Consider the following 21,532-nt stretch of genomic DNA (forward strand, 5'->3'; position numbering starts at 1 on the left):
TATAGAAAAAAATGGGAGAGGACACATTCATGACACTGCACAGAGAGCCTGATGCGCTTCCACGGACATGCAAGTTGGTGAAGACATACCTGGCTGGAATGCAGTCGTCTGGCTGCTTGGGAGGACTGGACTTGCTGATCGTCTGCCCCTCAGGACACCTTCCTCTCGTCCAGCAAGCCTGGGGGGCAGCAGTTGCTTCTGATCAACAGATGCTAAAGAAAATATTTTAGAGATTAGTATTTGAGTCTAGCAGTACTGCATAGATTTCACTATTTCATGCTGGGGCACACTGCACTGACACCTTTCCATACCCAAGGAAGCTGCTACACTACAAAGAGCTGGTGCTTCTGCTGCAAGTTACTTAAATTTTCTCTTCAGCTCTTTAGACCATGAATACTTTCTCTCTCCTCTTTCTTGAGGACTTCTAATTCAGTTACTAGCAGTCTCTGATCACCACAGATTTAAAACCTAGTATTATACAGCCTAAGAGAGGAAAAAAAAAAAAAATCTTTGTCCCTAGCATTCAAATAGCAATGGCTATTTGTGCTACTTTTAACATGCAGAACTGTGATGAACTTTTGTTTCTGCTCTCCATCTGTCTTGCAGCTGCTCCGCAGCAGAGTTCTGGTGTTAGGGCCTGCCAGTTTCTTATTTTCAACAATAAAAGCAATTAATGAAACGGCTACTCTGGATCCAGAGAACTACTTGCAGTGCACATTCCTTACATGTCACAAACCCCAAATTCAATACACAGAATTTTGCCTCTGGTACAGAAAGTCTTGTTCCATTTTATTCTAAGATCTATATGTGGGCACAAGAAGCATGCATCCCACTAATGCTCATGAGAGAATAGAGACCAAAATATTTGTGTTTTATACCTTTCATATAAATTCCAGAAAAAACACCATTAAGTAAATTTCCACTGCAGAGATCATTATGTAAGAGCTATTAAAAATAAACTTGAGGAGATGTGGTATTAGAGCTTCATTTTCCCATTTACCAGCATTTGGTATTCAGGGTAAGAGGATATTAGGCTTCATTTATGTGCAAAAACATAAGCAAGTTAGCAATTGTACTAAAATTTAGGCATGACAGAGACAGACATTTCTACAATGTGCAAAAGACCTTCCTCCTCCCCTCCCTAGATAGGTTTGGCCCTGAGTCCGCTATAGTAGTGGAGGCCCAAGTGATGGGTAAGCTTGCCAAGTCTGAATCCTACACAAAGCTAAAAAGATAATTTTGTAACTTAAAATTATAGGTTATTCTCCTAAAATGGCAGTAAGGCTATTTTAAGTGGTAGAGAAAGCGTGGTTTTTACTGCGCCTGTCATTGGCCAAGATCACTACTTTAGTACCTAGCAGTTAGCAGCAGAAATTACACCATGACAGGGTGACTATTTTTACTTGCTTCTATTTTCGACAAAATTAGCCCCTTTCAACTCTACAACATGCACAGCATCTCAATTCAGGCCTGGAAATCTGTATTTAATGACTGACTGGTGCTAAGAAAGGCACTGTATTCAGTGTCTTACAACTCTGGACAGATAGTGAGAAAAGGTTAAGCCAGCCTCAAAACATTTCACTCATGCAGAACAAGTTTGGTTTTTTTTTTTTTTTTTTTTTTTTTGCTATTTTCCTTTAACATTACAGCTAGGCAAGAAGATTTTACATGCAGGTTTACAACCTCTTGCCATCATTCTATCCTGTTGGGATTACAGAACTGCATTTTCAGCATTATCTCTTTGGGCTGTATTTCCACCTGTAACTCTTAACTTAAGGGTTTTAAGAGCCTACTAACTGCAGTAAGCACACTAACAATTTGTAGCATATTCATTTCTGGGTCCCCCATTGGTAGCCAGAGGTTTAAAACTGCAGTGTCGTGTCTCAGATCAGAAATGCATTTGAACACACTTACCTGAACTGTCTGTCCTGTGAGATGCTTTGTTCTTCCCACCTTTCTCTTTGCTTCCTTTTGTAAAAGTGGCCAGCTTAGTAGGAATCTGCTGCTGGACTGCAGCCGGTTTCTGTATCTGATTAGTAGCACTCAGGAGATGTATTGGCACTTCATTCTTCAGCGCAAGGACCGGACGACTCTCCAGGGTGGTACTGTCCCTACGAACCAAGTCCGGCCGTTCCAGGTAATCCATCCCGGAGACGCTCACTCTCACAGAGGTTTTCAAGACAGGGAGAGGTGGTTCCACCCCTTCTCCATTGAAGCTAACAGAATGACTTAGCATCTGGTTCTACGTGAGGAAAAAGGCATTCTAAGTCAAATGGGTATTTTCACCCTCTCATATACAATGAGGAGAGACCACCCTCAGCCCTGAAAACAGCACTTTTAAAGCACTTTCTAGTGAAAAAAAGCAAGAGGCTAGATGAAGCCCAAAGCATGATGGCAAAAAGGAGGAAGGGCAAGATTGTAAGTCCTTGAACACTGAAAAGAACCTCAGCAGCTCCAGACTGCTTAATATTGTACCTAGCAAACGAATGCACAAGCATACTGCATTAGGTGATGACAGCATGGACAGAAAGTAGGACTTCAGGACAGTAACAAACGAGCCATTTAATCAGAGCCCAACCTTCATCTTTTGAAACACAAGAAATACTTCCCGAATCAACCGTACAAAATGCTACCAAGGTAGCACACCTTCTCCAATCACCTGCCTGCAATAGGGTAGTTGCTGTACTTAAAAAAATGCTCAATCAGCCACCTTCAAAAATAACTTATTCTCTATCTTTCTAAAAAATTTTCTCATTAGCAAATATCCCAATGGAATTTCACAGACCCTGGGGAACTGACCTCTCTGACAGTAGCCATCACCAGCTATTTCAGATGATGGTTCAAGGAGCCCGGTAAAAAGCAAACATGGGTTAATGCTGCAAAAAGGGCAACCTTCATTCAGAGGCAAGCAGGTTAACAGAAATAAAACTCCAAGAAAATGAATTCCTCACCTGTCCCATTTCTGGGGAGAACGTGCCTGACACTGTGTTTTGCTTCTTCAGCTTCCTGAGCTGATCTAGACGCTCCTTCTCTTTCTCAACTGCCCTCTGAGCTTCCCGCAGTCTCTCCAGGTCATGCTGATAGGCCTCTCGCTGCCTCTCAAGTTCTTCCCTCTCCTGATTCAACTTCTCTCTCAGCTGCCGAGTCTCCTCTTCACGCTCCTGCAGCCGAGCTTCAGTGCTGTCAAATTCCCTCTGCTGCCGACTCCTTTCCCGTTCCAGGCGTTGCTGCTCCAGCTTCAGCTGGCTCTGAAGTTTCTGTACATTCATCAGTTCTTCTCTCTGTTTTTCAAAGTTCCGCTGTTTCTCCTGCTCTAGCAGCAGATTGCCTCGTGTAGACTGCAGCCGGTATTGCTTCTCCCGGTCTACCATGGTAGCTCGTTGCATCTCAATGTAGCTGTCCTGCTGAGATATCACTGCCTGGAGGGGAAATAAGAAGTTCAGCATAAAGCACGTGGGTTCAAAAAACATGCATACCTAAACAAAAGACACCACCATCTACCGGATCAGATCACAGAGACTTGTGTCTTCAAGAGCAGATCTAACTTCCAGCTTGTACAGCCCATCATGACTGACACGACGCTGAGGATGGCTAAGCCATCATTACGCTTACGTATGGTAAAATTAACTTTTCTTGTACCTGGAATTATTACTCTGAATCTAATCAGTCAAAATATTGCTGATTACAAAGTTATGGCAAAACCAACTAATACCTACACACGTGTATATCAACAATAATTTTAAGAGGAAATGAGCAAGGAGAGCAGACGGAGCTCAAAGTAGCAAGTGAGAGGGAAAAAGGAAACAATTACTTAAGACAACAGATCTAACACTTCCTTCAAAACATCAGACACAGGGTTTTTTCCTTGAGTCTCAAGTCTTAAATTCTACACTTCACTCAAGCTTTAGGGGATATTTTCAAGGTAGCTCATCTCCACAGCTGCATACATTTTATTACATTTAATGCCTAGCAAACCCTTGGATAGTAAATAGTGGTTTACCTGAAGACTGAAGAGCAACTGCAACAGCGTTTGTATCCTTTGGACAAGCTGAAGAGGAGGGGAGGCAGTGGGAGGAAAAAAGATGTCAGACACCAGAACAGAGCTCTGTTTCGATGCATTAGACTTTTTTTTTCTTTTTAAACAGTGAACATAATCAATGTTATGTGTACAAAAACTCACACAGCTGCAAGACTATTCTAATAGAGTAACAGCAAATAGAGCAGTATGCAGGTACAATGAATTTCAGTATAGTAGTCCTTGCACAGATGTAAATGAGTGCCCAGCAAATCTCACTGGGATTCCAGGGAGCAATCCTGATCACGTTTTCTTCATATAAGCTATTTAATGATCTCTTCTTCCCATGCTCCAGCGCTGGATCACTACAGAGGTATAGCACTCATGGGAGATTCAGGGGCAAGTTTTGCCAGTGAGCTGAGACCATGCAATCCCGCCAAAGACGCAGGAAAAGCAGTTAGCCAGCTCTTTGAAACACACATCTACATATCCAGAACCCATCTTTGTTTTCTAATGGGACTTCTATCTCTACATTCATAATGTGTTAGTGATAAGGTACAGGCTGTTAATGTGCTTGTGGTTCCACAGACAATAAAAATACTGAGTTTTTTGGTGCTTTTTGTTGTTTGTTCTGGTTTTGCATGTTATTATTAGTATATGGCTATTTGCTGACATTAGATTTCTTACCAGCAGAGTAACATACCTGAGACTCTATGGTGGGCTGAAAACCACTGCTGTCATCCAGCTTTGTCACATCAGTCTGTAAAAAAAGACAAAACCAACACCTGCGCTAGAGACACTTGTTGGACATTGGTCGTGCTGCCAGAACAAGTTGGAAGGGTTTATCTCACTAGGGAACAGCATTTACTGCTGGAGCAGAGATTTCTCCCATACACTGAACGACACGTATCAACAATACTTACATCAGAGACCAGGTGGTGATTAAAGCTAACGTTACTGGTACAGCATCAAATAAACAGACATAAACCCAAATTATCATGCATCTCAAGTGCTAAGCTATCAACTTGCCCCACAAAACATCCGTAATAGAGTCTAGTAATCTGACAGAGCTCTGTTACAGTCTAGCCCTACCAGCTATTATGTTTTTTAACTTTGCAAGGTTTGCTGTGCACCGCTAGTATAAAGAAGAACATGAGGAAATGCATTTAAATCATGCACAAACCAAACATACGGTTTGAGATCCTTCTTCTGCATCAGAAGGGACGTCATGGAGTTGCACATCTGAACTTACTGCAGGGCCTCTCCAGTCCCACTGTCTCTGGTCGCCACCACTGTTCTTCCTAAGGCTACCACCTGAAAGCAGAGTGGAGTATGTGTAGCTCACACATAGGTCTTCACACACCGAGCCTGTGAAGACTCACTGCATAACAGAGCAAGCAGAAAAAAACTGTGACTTTGAAGTTAAAACCAGTATGCAACTGCATGGCTTCTCCATGCTGATTCAAAGTGGAAGAGTAGATAACACTGATCAGTAGGACTGCTTGAGAAAGTATAAAAATTTGAGGGGAGTAGGTTAAGATAAATAAGGAGAGTAAGTTCAAATTACCTTATACTATCTTAAGTGAAGCAACCACAATTGGTGCATGAAAATGATCGTCTGTGGCTACCAGAATTACAAGCTTGTAACATGGAATACTTGTTAGTAGAAAAATTCTATTCAAAGCAGCACCACTGTAAGCGTGGAAGGAGGTAGAGGGAGATGGAAACTGTACTGTATGAAGTACCTATCGTATGACAGACATACATAGCATTTCAGAGACAACAGAAAGTATTCTATAGATTAAGAACCAGTGAAATAAAGACCATTTTATTTTTCAATAAATGCATGAAGCAAAAATGGAGATAAATAGTATCTAGTATTTCCACTCATTTCATTAATTGATAAATCATCTGTGCCAAAAGGACAATTTATATTATCTAAGGATTCAGCAACCTTTTAGTGCCTGCACAAATAAAAAGGGAAGTGGAAAAAAGTTTTCACAATTCAATAATAGAAGCAGGTAGCTGAATTAAAATTTTCTAGGTTTTCAGGTCAAGTTTAGTTTTTCAACAAAATTAAAATTCTGTGTGGAATTGTGATAATTAGAAAGTAGGAGTTAAGGTAATGCCCTTAGCATAACACCAAGAGCCCTACTCTGCTCTCTAGTGTTGGTATCAGAAGCAAAAGATACAACATGCTAATACAAGCTTGAAATTTGCTCTTGTCCTCCTTTTAGAATCTGGTGAATCTTCCTTATATTAGAGCCTCACTTAATTTGTTGTTCTTATCTCATTCTCTGTACAGAGAAACACAGTAAAGATCTAAGAAGCCCAGAAGAATGTTGAATGGTCCCTTTCTTACTTTTATTTGAAATTGAGGGACTACTGTCATATCCTCCAAAGGTCTCTGCTCTCCTGGGCAGTCCCAACCCAGAGCAATCATCAGGCTGACAAGATCCACTGCCTAAGTGGGTGAAGATAAGGTTCTGGAGATTTTCAGCTAGGAAAGAGGAGAACGTCGTGTAAACAGCCATGTCTATGCAGCAAGATAAGTGAATGATGCTAACGAGTTAAAAAAAAATAAATACAACTATCAAGTGCATTAGAAGTTCGGGCAGCTTGAAAGATTTTCTGCAATACAGATCAACTTTCCTTTATAACTAGCTCTTTAAGACAGGATCTCAGTGTTACACATATAAAGATGAGCTCTTCCTTGATTGCAAGTTAGATTATCAAGCCTTGAGTGCTTGATCTTTTTTTTTTTCCCCTGAAAAAAATTATGTTTGTGCTTATTTTGTTTCTAAATATACTATGTTTAAATAGGCTATTTTAATACATAACTCTCATATAGCATTATATGTCAGGACTGGTGTATTATTAGAGCACTCAGTTACCCATCTGAATAGACTCATCATAAGACTCCACTGGCTGATCCTTGAAAATAAAAGAAATCCAAGGTGTGAGAAGGTCCTCTACCTAAAAACACAGATGCACTTTACCTATCTCACAGATTGGTTCTGAGAATAAGGAACTCTCAACAGCGTCACATAAAAGTATTATGCTGTTCCAGGATGATTTTCAGGGCCTGTACTTAGATCCTATGTTCTTATCCCCACCCCTGCATCTAAATTGACACATTCCCACATTGCATTTACCTTCTGTCACTGCAGACTTCAAAATCACCTCTCCTTGCAGATTTTCTGAGATATCTCCCCGAAGAAGTAGCCTAGATCGGGATCCTTGGGAATGGTCTTCAAACCCATTCATTTCAGACATTTCTAGATAAATCTGTTGCTTCTCAGTTAGACTTTGCATAATCAGGTCATCTTTCATGTTCAAACGCTCTAAAGGAAGAAACAAACTCAGTTCTGCCTTCCTAATCACTATCAGAGTATAATGTTCAATTTGGAAGATTATTATTCATTTTATGGTCAGAGCATCAAATGCAGAGATATAATTAACAGTTAAGAGGAAAACTCATGGAACATACAAAGCTTATTAGACTTATTTAACTTAATGATTTCTATATAATCTTGCACTACCTTGAAAGACTTATGAAGGAGAAACTTGATCACACTATGTGATAAAGGAACAAGACACTCATAAATCACAAATGATGCTGAGAAGCAGTTCATGGAATATATAACTAAGTCATTACCTTGAAAATCTTTCAACTTAGCAGCTCTTGCTTCAGCCAGCCTCCTCTCTGCTTCAGGTTCATTAAATGTTCCTCCTTCTTCATCAGGACAACTGTACAAAGCAGGACACATACATATGTTTGATTTGCATGTTAGATAAAATCATCTCAGGATTCAACAGAAGCTTTTGCCTAGGATGTGGTTTATCTTGTGTGTCAATCTTCCTCCCTTATCCAAAGCCCTGTTGCACTTGACATCAGTGAACCAATTTTTTTGTTTCTTTTTTTAAAAAAGCAGAATAAAGTCTTTGGATGTTTTTTTATTGCATCTTTATGAGTGGCAGCTTCTCAATGAACACAAGCAGAACTGCATGCTTTGGTCTTACAAAGGAAGTTTAGGGATATTCAAATGGATTTTTACAATAAATTTACACCTGTGAGTCCTGCAAAGAGAAGACAGATGAGCAAGAAATCAAGCCCTCCCACTTTCACTCATCATTTACCTTTCTACAGCTCTGCGGATGTGCGCCATCCAGGAATTTCTCTCCTCTTTCGAGCTTGTATGAATTTCATACATTTCTGGTCCTTTTAAGGAAGCGCTAATTAAGAACATTGCCTTTTCTTCATTAGCTACCTCTCTTACAATCAACTTTTGCAATGAGATAACGGGTGGTTTAGAGTCCTGTAAAACAAAATGTAATTTATCACACTACATCATATATGTTCTTTAGGGTTTGTGCTTCCTAGCTCCCCCTGCCTTCCTACTTATACAAAGCCACCATGAGCCATAACATTGCAGCACTATAACTTTATTGCTATGGCCTCTTCACATGACACTTCTGACATTGTAATTTTTAACTTGTCAACCACAGATAAAACATGGAATGAAGAACAGAATGTACATTTCAAAAACAAGAGGTCTTGGTACCTGATTGAATATTAAAGTATGCATCAATTTAAACACCTAAGGATTCCCACTGGGTGCCAGAAGTTAAGAACAGGCTCAAAAAGAGGAGAAAACAAAGTTTGAAAACGAAAACAAAAACCTTAGTGACACATGTGAAGTGAAAGAAGAAAATAAAAAGAAGTGTTAGAAGATCTAAGTTGGCAAGTTAGCTACAAAAGAAATAAAGACACAGAGGTGTTACAGTGTGCCATCAGGCCCTGTGAACAATAAAACAAGGTGACAGACAGTATATTGTATAATTAAGGATGAAGTGGATTAGCTGTCAGTCTTTGCAATGAAAACAAATTTACAGGAGGGATATTAGTTACTAAAAACCTATCTATGGTTCACACAGCATAGGTTCAATATATGTAACCTACACAGATCCTCCACAGAAGAAAACAGCTCTTTAACAGCTGAACCTTCACAGCATAATCTAGCGACAATAAGAAAACTGAACTGTGAAACAAACATCAGGAACACTTTGTTTTGCCAACTTCTCTGAGCCACTGTACTGTAATTCAAGCTATGGACAGAGGTCACTGGAAAAAACAGAATCCTTGAGCAGATCCCATTTGCTCCTCTCACTTGCTTGATTTATCTGTGGAGAAGTGATATCTACATTTCAAATAAACTGTACACATACAAAGATGCAAAACACTGATGAGTACAACTGTAGAGCATGTTACTGGAGGGAAAAAACCCACCATAGAAGAGATCAGCTTTTGGGACTGTCCCAAGCAACTGTAGGATACATGCTCACAGAAAAGTTACTAGGGGATATATAAACCAGGGCTTATCTGTTCCACCTTGCAGTGGAACAGCTATACTGACTAGGAACATATATGCACGATCTTACTTCTTGAGGACAATGCTTTAGCCTTGATGTAAGCTACTCACACTTATCTCAAAGCAACAGCAGTCATACAGAAAACTGCCGCAACACTGTACATTAACAGTATGTTCTTCCCCTCCATGAACTTGCTCTTCTGCTCAGAGCTCAGATACATTTTGGAAAACAGGGCAGAATTAGTCTATCAGAGTCAATGTCATAAAATGAACTATTGTTCAAAGATTCACTTAATGCTGCTCAAGAGAAAACAACTTCCAGCCATTGCGATTTGTGAAAGTATCCCCATTCTGTGCATTAGAGGAAGGGTAATTTGAAAAGCAGTTGCTTTTACAGCTCTGAGGTCACCAAAATAGCTTTTTCCATTAGAATTCAGCTCTAATGTTAATGTCTTGAAAAAAATACACCCAAGAAAACAATTACAAAAAATAGTATCTCTGTTACGGGTTCTCTCACAGCCATAACTGAACCAGATCGGGACAAAATGTACACAATTAACTGCTCTGAGGATACCTGTGGAAATGCCCTAGAAAAGCAACCGTATCCACTGAATGTTCTAGAATGCTGCACTAATTACATCTGCATTTAGGGCTTATTTACTTCAGGAAAGTTCTCTGCCCCCACTAAATCTTACGCTAATGTGATCCTGGCTACCACAGCCCTAGCCGAAATGGAAGATTCTTTCCCTGCACATTAACAAACAGAAGCAGGCCTTACTTGCAAGTGCCTTTCAAAGCACAGTTCTAGCATATTTAACATATATGACTTACATAAAACAGCTGCGTAACAAAGTTCAGAGAAAGTTGCAGCACAAGAAAAGGAGAAGCAGTGAACCTCAGAACATGCTCAGAAAACCAAGGAGATGTGGCAGCCAGAACTGGCCGATCCACAGGGACACTATTTTGCACTGTCTCAGCAAGAGGGATTCAGCAAGTACCAGAACTGCTTCAAAAAAAGTGATTCTATAATAGCTGGCTGGTTTATTAACTCAATTTTCCTTCTGAACCAACTGGTAACAAGTGTCTAACATCTCTAACTGTATTTCTTCTGCAGTTACTGTCACTTTCATAAATACTCTAAGTGAATATATTGAATGAGGAGAACAATACCTACCACTGATGCAAACGTGTATTTTTGGTCCTTTTCTTGTAACAGCAACAGCACATCAGTTAACAGGACTGCCAGAATATCTACAGTAACAACAGAGAAGTGAAAAAAAAAAAAAAAAAAAAAGATTTTAAAGCAGAAAGACTGGTCGAGACTAAAAAAATCACTTGACTTGAATTTCCTGTAGGTCAGAGAATAGCAAGTCAACATTTGCAATATTGGGTCTGCTACTGCCTTCCCCTCGGCTTGTCCACAGACAGCTGGCAGTCATGCAGAACCAGCACAACACAAAGAGAGCTGATTTAAAGCTTGAAAACACACAGCATCCTACACATTGACTCAAACACTCAAGAGGGAACATGTCTCCCTCACAGCAGATTCTTCTGGAACTGCAGCCGTTCACAGTACCACCTACTCTTGGCTCCATTTTATGTGCCACCAAAGCTTCTCTGAACACTTGAGCAATGAAGCTGTTAAAATATTCACTAATGGACACTGTTTTGATTTTCTGACAAAACAGACATTATGCAGAATGAAGGTGCCGTGGGGTTGACATGACACAATCTTTCGAAGTGTGAACCAGAGCTCACACAAGATAATGCCTTTCCACAGGAGACTAAGTCAGTATGACTCAAAGCTTTGTCATCTATTTAAGACCTCCTTCTTGAATTGGAAAGCAGATCAGAGAGATAATAAGCAAACAGCATAAGGAACTTATCATGTACCATTACAGAGATGCTTATTGGACAAGCTAAGAATAGCACAAGTGCTATTTCCTCCAATATCCTATTAAACAAGCAGGTTATTGTCATTTTATGCTCAATCGATCAGTAATAAACAGTTACTAAAAAAAAAATTAAAAAAATCTTGTTTCCTAGTTGTACTTTCCCCCTTCCTGGTCCCATACCTTTGAGTCGCCCTGATGCAGCTTTCCAGTACAGCATCCCATCCAGAAGAAGCCGCCTCTGTCCCATGTCATCCTTCCGGAAGAAGAGCCCATTCTTGCATTTCCCAGATGATTTTAGCTCCATCTTATGCATAATTTCTTTAAGGCGCTGCCCCTTCTCGCACTCATTTACCATGGCATCTACATGCGTGATTGTGTCCTTAATTAAACTAAGGGCCTGGGTCAGCTCTTCATAATCTTTTGTTCCAGCTAAGATAAAAGAGTAGCAGTCAGTTACATTTTCAACTCTGGAATGCAAGATCTGAGCCACCCAAATGTATTTTAACACAAAGGTTCAATGCTGAACAGTACTTCCTAAGTACTTCCTAAGAGCTTAAGTTTAAAAATAATATAAAATAAAAATAAAATAAAATAAAATAAAAATATCCCTAGAGCTCTAAATCTCTCATGAATTGACATGTTTAACTATTATGGTTTTGTGGTTGCAGACTTGAAACTGAACGCTGCTCTTGACCCTCTGATGAGGTGAGACTGATCTGGATCTACATCTGAACAGCACCTTCAGCTAATGAAGAAGTGAGAAAGCAGCTATAAGGCAGTAACAGCCTGTCCCTCCTTGTCTGGAGAAAGAACATGCAAAACAGGAGAGAAAGGACCAGCCGACAATTGTGAGGCTTCTAGGAAAGATTAAACAACCTACCTTCTGTATTCTGAATAATACGTTCCACCAAGACTGGATATTTGGTGATGCGCTGTGTAACCAGGAGGATACACTCCTGAACACCGAGTCTCCTCACAATGGAACAGTTGCCGATTTTCTAGAAAACAAGACAGATTCATCACATCCACTGTATATACTGTTCTTTGAACTCCCCTGCCTCTCCATTCACACATTTTCTGTCTCAGAACATTTTTCTATAATTAGGCACAGCACCACAAAATTAGCTGCACACTCTCACTAAAGCAAAACTCCTGATAACGCTGAAAAAATGGCTTTTATAACTGAAAAATATTTTATGTATTACTTTCAACTACTGTTAACTAAATCTGGAGCCAAGCAGAGAAAGTTCAAAATCTGAACTGTTTGATTACCTATTTGCTAACTTTTATAGTTGCTGGCCTTTTATAATAGGACCAGTCCTTAAATACACAGAAAAGTACCGTAGTTTTAAACCAGACTCAGATACCTAGCAGCCAAATTGGGTCAATAATGTATAAACAAAGTGTTTATTTTACCACTGTATGTTCACCAGTAGGCTGATCTACAGAAACACGTGTCTGTTTAGAAAAGGAAGACTGTGAAGCATCAGAATCCCACTAGTTACTCTGACTGCAGGTACAGCACAATCCTGGCAGTAGCATACAGTACCAGGATCCTTCTTTACAAAGTTAAATATATTAATATATATACACATATTTTTGTATATAAATATATATTAAAACTCTGGTCACTTATTTAGTTCCTTGAAAGTAAAGGGTTCTTACTTTTAAAGACACCTAGCTAGGAAGAGCTGTAAGTATAGAGCTATGTTGGAAAGTTCACACAGTATCACTTACTGATGACTGGAAAATGAGAATACTTAGGACTGTGCAATGCCATCTGAGATTCAGGTTACAGGCTTCCACTTTGGCCTTGTCTCTTCAGCCCTTCCTATTAATTGCACATCACAGTGTGCAGCAGATAAACAAACCGCGCTCGAGCCAATTTTCTAGTTTTGGAAAGATGACATAGTGGGCAAAACCTGACTAAGAGTACCTGCTTTTGCTATAGTAGTTCATCAACAGCATTTGTCATTAATTTAATATATTATCAAGCCAATTTAAAAAGATGGTGACACAGTAGTCAGTGATAGACCTATGAATAAAACAAATACTCTATTCCCCAGTCCTATGCATTCTCAAGAGCCTGCCTCAAATTTAACAGCTGCTAATTGTGGCTCTGTGTCCAAACAGCCCAAAAGATCTAAAATACAAGAAGCTATCAACCCAGCAAATAATGAGAATACACCTCTAACCCTGATCATTTAAATTTGAGAGATCTTCAAGTACAAAATAAAACCTGAAGTGGTTAAGTATATTTTGCACAGTCAGAATGGGAGACTTCTGGTGTTTTTTTACCTTTATTAAGTTTTGGAACTTCTTATTGCTTTGGAGCAGGTCTTTATAGTGACTAACAGCTTCATTATGTCCACAACAGAATACACCATATTTTTCTTTCATTCTTTCCCCATTTTCACCTGAAAACTAATTGGAAATATAAGAATGAAAGACATGAATCATTAAGAATAAACCTACTGCAAGACCCAGGTTTAACACGGCTTTATGGTAACTAAGTTCTGAGACATTTCTTCAATGTTTCAATTTCTTCTGTACCAGAAATAAGATATTTACACAGCGTGACATCTGAGAGCTTGGAATACCTCAAGATAATAAAATATTAAATGATGGTTGTTATTATGAGAATTTTTAAAGGTATTTTTGAGCCTCTGCACTTAAGAAGACTGGGAACTGTAAAAGGTGAAGGGCAAAAAATGGTCACAATATATGAAAATGTTGCATCCACTCCATACCAGTATGGGTGCTCAAGCTGTAATAAGTTGATAGGATCTTTACTGCATTTTTAAAAAGTCAGAACCAAGAAGCTCGGCATTAAATGCAGGAGAGCCTTGTTTGGGATTGACAACAGGAATATGTTACTTTACTTTTGGAACAGAGGAAAAATAGAACCAAACCATCTGCAGTCGCATATCCCACAGCATACATACGCACATGCCCAAAGAACATTTAATGAACATTTCATATTATTTGTGACCAGATATGTTCCCAGGAGTCATGCTTACACTGGGAAGATAACCTTAAACCCAGTATTAAATCAATCTTTATGTAACTTTAACCTTACAGTTAGCCTGTTAGAAATGTAATAGTGTCAACAACATTGGTAGAATTTAATTCACACCTGTTTTACCAAGAGGTCTCCAATGTTCTGGATTATATAATTTCGGTCACTGCCTTCTTCCAAGGATTCCTTTCGCCGCTCCTTTAATTGGAGCAGAAATTGCCTGTGCATCTCCAGCAGCTCATCCACACAGGGGAAGAGCTTGTTGATGACTGCGTTTGGGAACTGCAGTTCCTCTCTCATGGCTTTGGAGTACACCTTCAGCATTATTTTCAGTGTCCTAACATGGTGCATTTCGGTCTGCATTAGTTCTGGGCAAGGGGAAATAAAAAAAAAAAACAAACCAAAAGTAATTTATATGCTGTGCAGTGACTAGCAAGATAAAAAAGAGCAAGCTCCAAAAGCCATCATCTTTGGCACCACCTTCTTCACCACAGTCTTTGCATCACTGATGTGAAGCTCCTAAATTTGGCCTGTTAATCTCCCAAACAGTGTCTGACCCTACTTATTTAACAACATCTCCCAGTTACAGTTGAACTATTCCTTAATTATATAGCTGGGCTTTGCTGCTGACAGAGGCATACTGAAAACTATGGATTGCATAAAATCATTAATAGGAGGACTTATGTACACTAAGACAGGTAACAGACTCAAAAATCATCACGCAATTTTAGTTTTCAAGCACAAGTCAAAATGGGAGACAATAAAAATTATTTCTGCTTTGTTTCAAAACAGTGGCACTATGAAAAAGTTATGAATAAGAAATACTCTTACCATAAATGACATCTTGCCTTTTTATAACATCTTTCTTTTGTCTTTTTGCATAAGACTGTTCCACTGCAACACTCCAAGACTCTGCCTCAAACTCATGAGCATCTGTTTCTATTTCACTTCGAAGGGATACAGAATATGCATCTAGACCAAAAGCACATTCAATTTCAATTATCACTGTTTCCCACCATATCTCTCATTACTATCATTAATAGCAACAACAGTGAAAACATCTCAGTGCTGCTTTAAGACTGTGTAAGAAATTGCATTAAAAAATCCTGAAAAGCATAGAAATTCCATACCTTCCAGAAAAATGGAGTCTGCTGTTGAAGGTGCAAGCGAGACAACGTCATCCGAAGTCTGCTTAAATTTTATAAAGCCTGAATCCCCTTCATCCATGTCTCCTGAAATTAGTCTAAATGGTCAAAGAAATTAGACCAAGGGACCAAAACAGAACATTAACATTTTTTAAGTTGCTTGACAAAAAAGAAAAAAAAAGAAACAACAAAAAACCCCAACAAAATCCAACTACTTTAACAAGCATCTTTCCTTTTTCACTTTTTTAATAGTGCAATTCACTTAAATATATAAAAGCTATCCTTGCACTCCAAGTTTGAACAGTCAAATCAATTTAGCAACTCCATCACTGAAATATTACAGTTTTAATTAGAGCAGCATGAGCAAGTATGCAACTTCTGGTATGACATTTTAAAAAGACATCGCCTGGTGACAAGCCACAGCCACAGAGTACAAAGGGCACTTTCACTGAGAAGGAAGCATAACTGTGGCACACAAAAAGTAAACAACTACTTCAAACAGCAGATAGCTTTAAATTTGTCTACTACTTTAATCAAGGTATCCTGCAATTTAAAACACTGCTGTCTCCTACACTAGTCAGAGCCAGCAGAACCTAGGATAACTGAACTAAGAAGAGATTACCAAATTTCAACAAGTCTAAAGACTATTAAATATACACATGAAAACCATAATCTAGACAGAGATGCTCCAATACTGCCCTATTTTATATATCTTTCATGACATAGTATAGAGGGACTAAAGAGAAGGTGATTTAAACAACAACAAAAAAGCTTACTGTTGAGGGAAATTAATTTCAGCATTAAAAGCTCAATAAATCTCTTTTGAGCTTGAAAACCAATGTGATTTCTTGGTTTAATTCTGTAGTTGTTTTTCTTTTCACATTGGAGGGGCGTGGGGGGGTGAGGGGTGGCAGCAGAAGCTAGTGAATTAGAAGAGAAGCAGTTTGTGCTTACCCAAATTTATTAACAGCTCCAGCAGTATTCAATGAAGACTGAGAATTTCCTCTTTGGGCGATAGTCATACCGAGATTCCGTGACAGTACTGGGGTGCCATCCGGTCCCAAGAGAAGACTTCGGGGCTGCTCCTTCAAAGAAGCGGCTAGAGAGGCAAAAATTGAATTGGTACTCAGAAAATGAGGCGTACACTGCAGATCGCCTGCTCTCAAACCTCTCTCTGAATGCGGACGGAGAACAGACAGGATCTTGGATGTCAAGAGCTCATTGTCCAAAAAAACATTCTCATTCCATTTTCTTGAAAAGGAACCACAAAAAGACAGCTCAGGATGAGCTGGAATTGTATTGCTTCTGCCGCTGCTTTTTGAATTTGTATTCCCCATGCTCACTACTGGCTGCCCTCAGACTTGGCACAGTAAAGTGGCCCCAGAGATGCACTGTTTTTATACTACCTGTGATCCTTCTAGAAATGTAAAGCTGCCACTTAACTTACTGTATTGGCTAAATCAGCAGGTCTGAAGTGCAGGAAATTGGTCCCTACTGTGCCCATTTAGTGTGGAAATTGCAAAGTATCTTCTCCTTTAGTAAAACACCAGAACCTACACACAATTATTCACACCCTACCGTATAAGGGCACAGAACATTTCATGGCAAACAAGAAAAATCTAAGATCACATAAAAACCACAAGTTCTTTGCAATGCTTATTGCTACACAGTGATTTATATCTGCATGCACACACACTGAACATAATAGATACCAGAGCTAAATTTAATTTTAATACTGCAGCTTTTAAATGCTCTTTAAATCTAGACAGACTGTGAACTGGAAAGATATTTAAAATTTTAATCACTATTACACAATACATGGAAGCCTGTAATAGACTTATAAAAAATGGATACAATTATTTAGCACTAATGTCTGCAATGAATGATAAGGAACAGGAGACAAAATACATTCTTTTAAAAAAAGGAACTTCAGGGAAGTCAAAGATGAAGAATCAGCCAGACAATCTTTAAAACTAATCACTGACAAGGTCTGCAGCTGCCCTTTTTTCAAAGTGCTTTTAAGGACATGGGAGTGGATGAAACCTCATGGATCCTTGGACCTAGGACCCTGCCACTGCAGGCAAGCTTTTTCTTACACCCAGACCGAACTCCTTTTCCAGCTCTGCATCTGGGAGGCTGCTCGAGGACCACACTGTTGTAGCAGTTCAAGAGGGTGTCCAGTTCCCAGCAAAGATTTATGCATCGCTAATTTACAACTTTGGTTGTAGAAACACTGGTATCTACCCATCCCCAAAAGTTCCCCTTTCTCAGTCTGCACTCCTCGGTGTACCTCTACTAACAATTATTCCTCCCTTCATTTCTGCCTTACTCAACAGAACACTGCTAAATCAAGGTATTCATGTTTCTTCTTAATGAAACAGGTTTTTCCACATTTCTTGGTATCCCATACTCTACATCTGCTTGTCTCTCATTTCATCTTCCTTGAAACAGTTGACTAGAACTGTACTAGGGCTGCCGGGGAGATTTCATCAATGACATTTAATAGAAATTATACCACCACATCTTTTCCTGATAAAAATACCTTTCCCCAAACCTGTTTGGGTTTGAAATCTCCTGACTACATACACAGTACATTCTCAGTTTACAACAACTGGGTAAACTGAGTCTTCTTCCGTCATCTCCAAGTGATGTGTTCAAGCCTATTGTCCTGAAAGAGAAGACTAATTAGATATTAGCAAGATTTGTAAAGGCGAATTTTTCAAAGGCTTAATAATAAATGTCCTCCCATTTCCATTTGCAGAAGTATTGAAATCATCAGCCATCAAGTTCTTCTGTGCTCCACAAGCCAGGAACATAAAGTTCTGTTTCACAATACTAGGCCAAATCTAAAAATCTCCAGAGGAAAAACATGGGGAGAGGGCTGGAGGAGACACAAACACCACAGTTTCTACCTTTGTTAAAATGTATTTCTCTTACATTGATACAATACCTTCGGCTTTTTTTTGGCTGGGCACTGCAATCTGCAGTGTTATACTGTGGGTAAAGACAGATGGTGCCCATGCTATTAACTTCCAGCTTCTGCTTTTGACTATGGAAAATAAGTACTGGCTGCCTAGCAGAGTCTGCACCACCAAAAAGCCATTTTCTGAGTTCAATTAGCACTGCCTGCACACTGCTGAGAGTCCGTATTGATCGCTGCTAACCTATCACACCAGACCAGACTGTATACCACAGAGCTGTTTCAACGACAAGCCCTACAGCCAACTTTTCCTATTTTCATTACCCCTTATTGCTTCCTATTTTAGCCTCTGCACTTTCCTCTAAATGCACAAAACCATTCTCGGTAACACAAGCAGCCACTTATCTTCTTATAACAATTATTTCCTTCGCACTACCTCTTGGTAAGAATCGTTTCATAAAGAAGTACTCCTTCCAATGAAGTCAAATGATGCCTAACAAAAACATACAAAACACACATAGTAATACACAGACATTCCTGTCAACTGTGTTTCTTACAGCCATCAAAGCAAGCAAACAGACCTGCTGCAAGGCAGAAAATAATTCTGCTCTGGTTACAGTCAATCACCTGAAAGCCAAGAAGCCTGTTCTGTTAATGCAGACCTTGTAACATCTACAAATTAAAATGCCATGTAAATTATACACCTGTGGCTGTGATGGTCTTTTCCAGTAGCAAAAAGCTATTTCAAAGCCTATGCTGTAATAGAGCTGTTCTTTTCTCCCGTGTTTTTTTTTTTTTTCTTCCAGATCCGTCTTCCCACTTTGTTTCAACAAAGATTTATGTTCAGACCATTAGTGCTAGCTTGTCTTAGAGATTTCTAGCAACCACTAGCTGCAGGCAAGTTTTAAATAGACAATTATGAAAATCTGATGTAAAACAAAGTTCACAGTTCTAGTCTTTTCAGAGGCCAGAGAATAGACAATCAATGAAATCCTAGCTTATTGATCCCTTTTCACCATGATATTTTGAGGTTACACAGCAAGAAGGTATAAAGAAAAATAAAAAGATAAAAAGATAAAAACACACAGGAGATTGCTAGGAGCCTCTAAGCCATTCCCAAAAGAAAAAAAAATGAAACCATCTTATTAAAAGAGACCTTTTCTATACTTCAATAACACACTGTGTATAGCCTTTAAAACATATTAAAGAAAAAAACACAATCAAACAGATAAGCCTTGAGCACAGAAATCATTCTTTAGTACAAACCTGGGGAAATGTACTGGGGCGAACTTTGTGGTGATCCAGAAGGTCTGTGCTGCAAATCTTTCTGCTATAGGAAAAAATACAATATTCTTACACATACAGACCAAACTTTCAGTCCAAAATGAATCATATTTTCCCATCACATAACACTAGCTGTAAGTGAAGCTGTATACTGAAAATATAAAAGATTTGACATAGTAAGAGTTTTGATTTTTTCACATTCCAGAAGAATGACATATAGACATTAACACTCTGTATAAAAATCCCATTGAGTATAAATCAGACTGAAATAGAACCAAAAATTAAGTTACAGCTGAATTAAAGCTATGATAATAAATAATTTATTAAATGAAAGCAAACCCTTTGTGTAGACAGCCTTCACCTCCACTTTGTTGCAGTTTAGTTTACAGCAATACTAAGCTAACCAAGCCCGTTTCAACAAAAATTTACACTGCCTATTTAAAATTGCATCTTTGGTAATCTGTACAACTTTCTCATTATTACAACAATAGGATATTACAATTCATTGAGCTGGAATTTATCAAAGATGCAAAGAAATTAAACAAGTAATACAGGCTGCAACAAATGGCTTTTTTGGAGTCCTGCTTCACTCTGAGGATCTCATTTCTGACTTCGCTCCTTATAGTATTCTGTGCTACCGCTCCCTCTTTGCTCTCTTCAGGAGAGGTTTGTCAGGGCTGATTCAACTGTGAAAGTCTGGGAGACGGTAAGGAGTGGAAATGAAAGCATCAGAGCAAGTGAACGTTTCAGTTTAAATGGCAAACACACAATGCTCTGCAAAGTTTAAAAGTATATATCAAAAACCCCACAAGAACATTTCTGACCTCAAAAGAGTTACATTCTAAATCATCAGTGGCTGCAAGCACTCCCTCTAACCTCTAATTGTCCAGCTTTGAGCTGTTCTGCTCTCTCTTTTCCCCTTCAAAGCCCTCCCTAATCTGCTATCAGTCTCTGAAATCATCAACACCTGCAGGTTAAAACAAACTAAAACTCCCTCAAGTATAATTAGTTATAAGGAGGAGGAAATTATTTTCAAGACCAATACCAAAATAAAGAAATGACACAGACAGCTATCTGAAACCAACTTGTGACCTTACATGCAATTGCAGGCACCATGATGACACAGATGAAAAATTAACAGCTTAGCAAGATACAAAGTTCATCACAGTTCAAAAATTTAATAACTTCTTCTTCTTCCTTGCTCAGCTTATAAATAATATGCAACTGTTATAACCAAATTCCCCTCCAGCTCTGCCACACTTCTATCAGCTTTAGGCACATCCTATTAAAACACAGTGGCATAAAATTCAGAGTTACCACATAATTCAATTATGTTCCCCAGAAAAGTGGTGGCTTTGAGCATTCTCATAAGGGTTTTTGTCAGAGTTCTGACAGACACAAGCAATGGTAAGTATTTTTCAGTACAGAGATAAAAAGTTTCACTTTATTTTCCCTACATACATTGTAATAAATTACTATAATAATAACTATTTGATGTCTTGAAGATGTAGGGCAAGATTCTGTACTGTTGTAAATTAAAACACTCACACTAAATTAGACTTACTATGTCAAGCACTGTTATTATAGAAGAAGAACAAATTTTAAATCCCACCTTGGGTCTGGTGTTGCTGCATTCAGCCAGTAAACTCTTGCAGTTCTTATGGACATTTACTGCACAGTCTGAAACACACACAAAGTCTTAAATTATTCTTGTCTAGGGAAAGAGAGTGATACATAAAAGTTCTTCATTTTGGAGGAGATGCAGAGAAAGCTCAGGTGTTTCAGTGAGCATCCTTGTTGTGCATGTTCTGTTCTTGATTTTACACCAAATACTCAAGCTTTTTCAATAACATTCAGAATCACTGATAATGCAATTCACACA

The 21,532-nt window shown here is 38.8% G+C and overlaps 1 protein-coding gene across 4 annotated transcripts in view; it reads right to left on the minus strand.

Moving 5' to 3' along the window:
• Positions 1 to 21,532, minus strand: part of LOC104357097 (rho guanine nucleotide exchange factor 18) — a 51,375-nt gene that overhangs the window by 5,131 nt on the left and 24,712 nt on the right. For 2 of the 4 annotated variants that reach the window (XM_042794739.1, XM_032994699.2), the window contains 20 exons: positions 21,263 to 21,330; positions 19,633 to 19,696; positions 16,401 to 16,545; positions 15,432 to 15,544; positions 15,133 to 15,273; positions 14,419 to 14,669; positions 13,581 to 13,706; positions 12,163 to 12,280; positions 11,463 to 11,711; positions 10,562 to 10,638; positions 8,156 to 8,334; positions 7,674 to 7,765; positions 7,171 to 7,359; positions 6,378 to 6,515; positions 5,208 to 5,329; positions 4,719 to 4,775; positions 4,001 to 4,048; positions 2,952 to 3,419; positions 1,915 to 2,242; positions 90 to 212 (listed from right to left, as the gene is read on the minus strand). In XM_042794739.1, the coding sequence (XP_042650673.1) occupies positions 90 to 212; positions 1,915 to 2,242; positions 2,952 to 3,419; positions 4,001 to 4,048; positions 4,719 to 4,775; positions 5,208 to 5,329; positions 6,378 to 6,515; positions 7,171 to 7,359; positions 7,674 to 7,765; positions 8,156 to 8,334; positions 10,562 to 10,638; positions 11,463 to 11,711; positions 12,163 to 12,280; positions 13,581 to 13,706; positions 14,419 to 14,669; positions 15,133 to 15,273; positions 15,432 to 15,544; positions 16,401 to 16,545; positions 19,633 to 19,696; positions 21,263 to 21,330 (3,096 nt within the window). Of the gene's footprint in view, positions 1 to 89; positions 213 to 1,914; positions 2,243 to 2,951; positions 3,420 to 4,000; positions 4,049 to 4,718; positions 4,776 to 5,198; positions 5,330 to 6,377; positions 6,516 to 7,170; positions 7,360 to 7,673; positions 7,766 to 8,155; positions 8,335 to 10,561; positions 10,639 to 11,462; positions 11,712 to 12,162; positions 12,281 to 13,580; positions 13,707 to 14,418; positions 14,670 to 15,132; positions 15,274 to 15,431; positions 15,545 to 16,400; positions 16,546 to 19,632; positions 19,697 to 21,262; positions 21,331 to 21,532 lie in introns of all 4 variants that reach the window. The other 2 variants (XM_032994698.2, XM_032994697.2) reach the window with 2 other exon arrangements.

Source organism: Tyto alba, unplaced genomic scaffold (assembly GCF_018691265.1).
Source record: "Tyto alba isolate M040663 unplaced genomic scaffold, T.alba_DEE_v4.0 Super-Scaffold_20000042, whole genome shotgun sequence".
Lineage (NCBI taxonomy): Eukaryota > Metazoa > Chordata > Aves > Strigiformes > Tytonidae > Tyto > Tyto alba.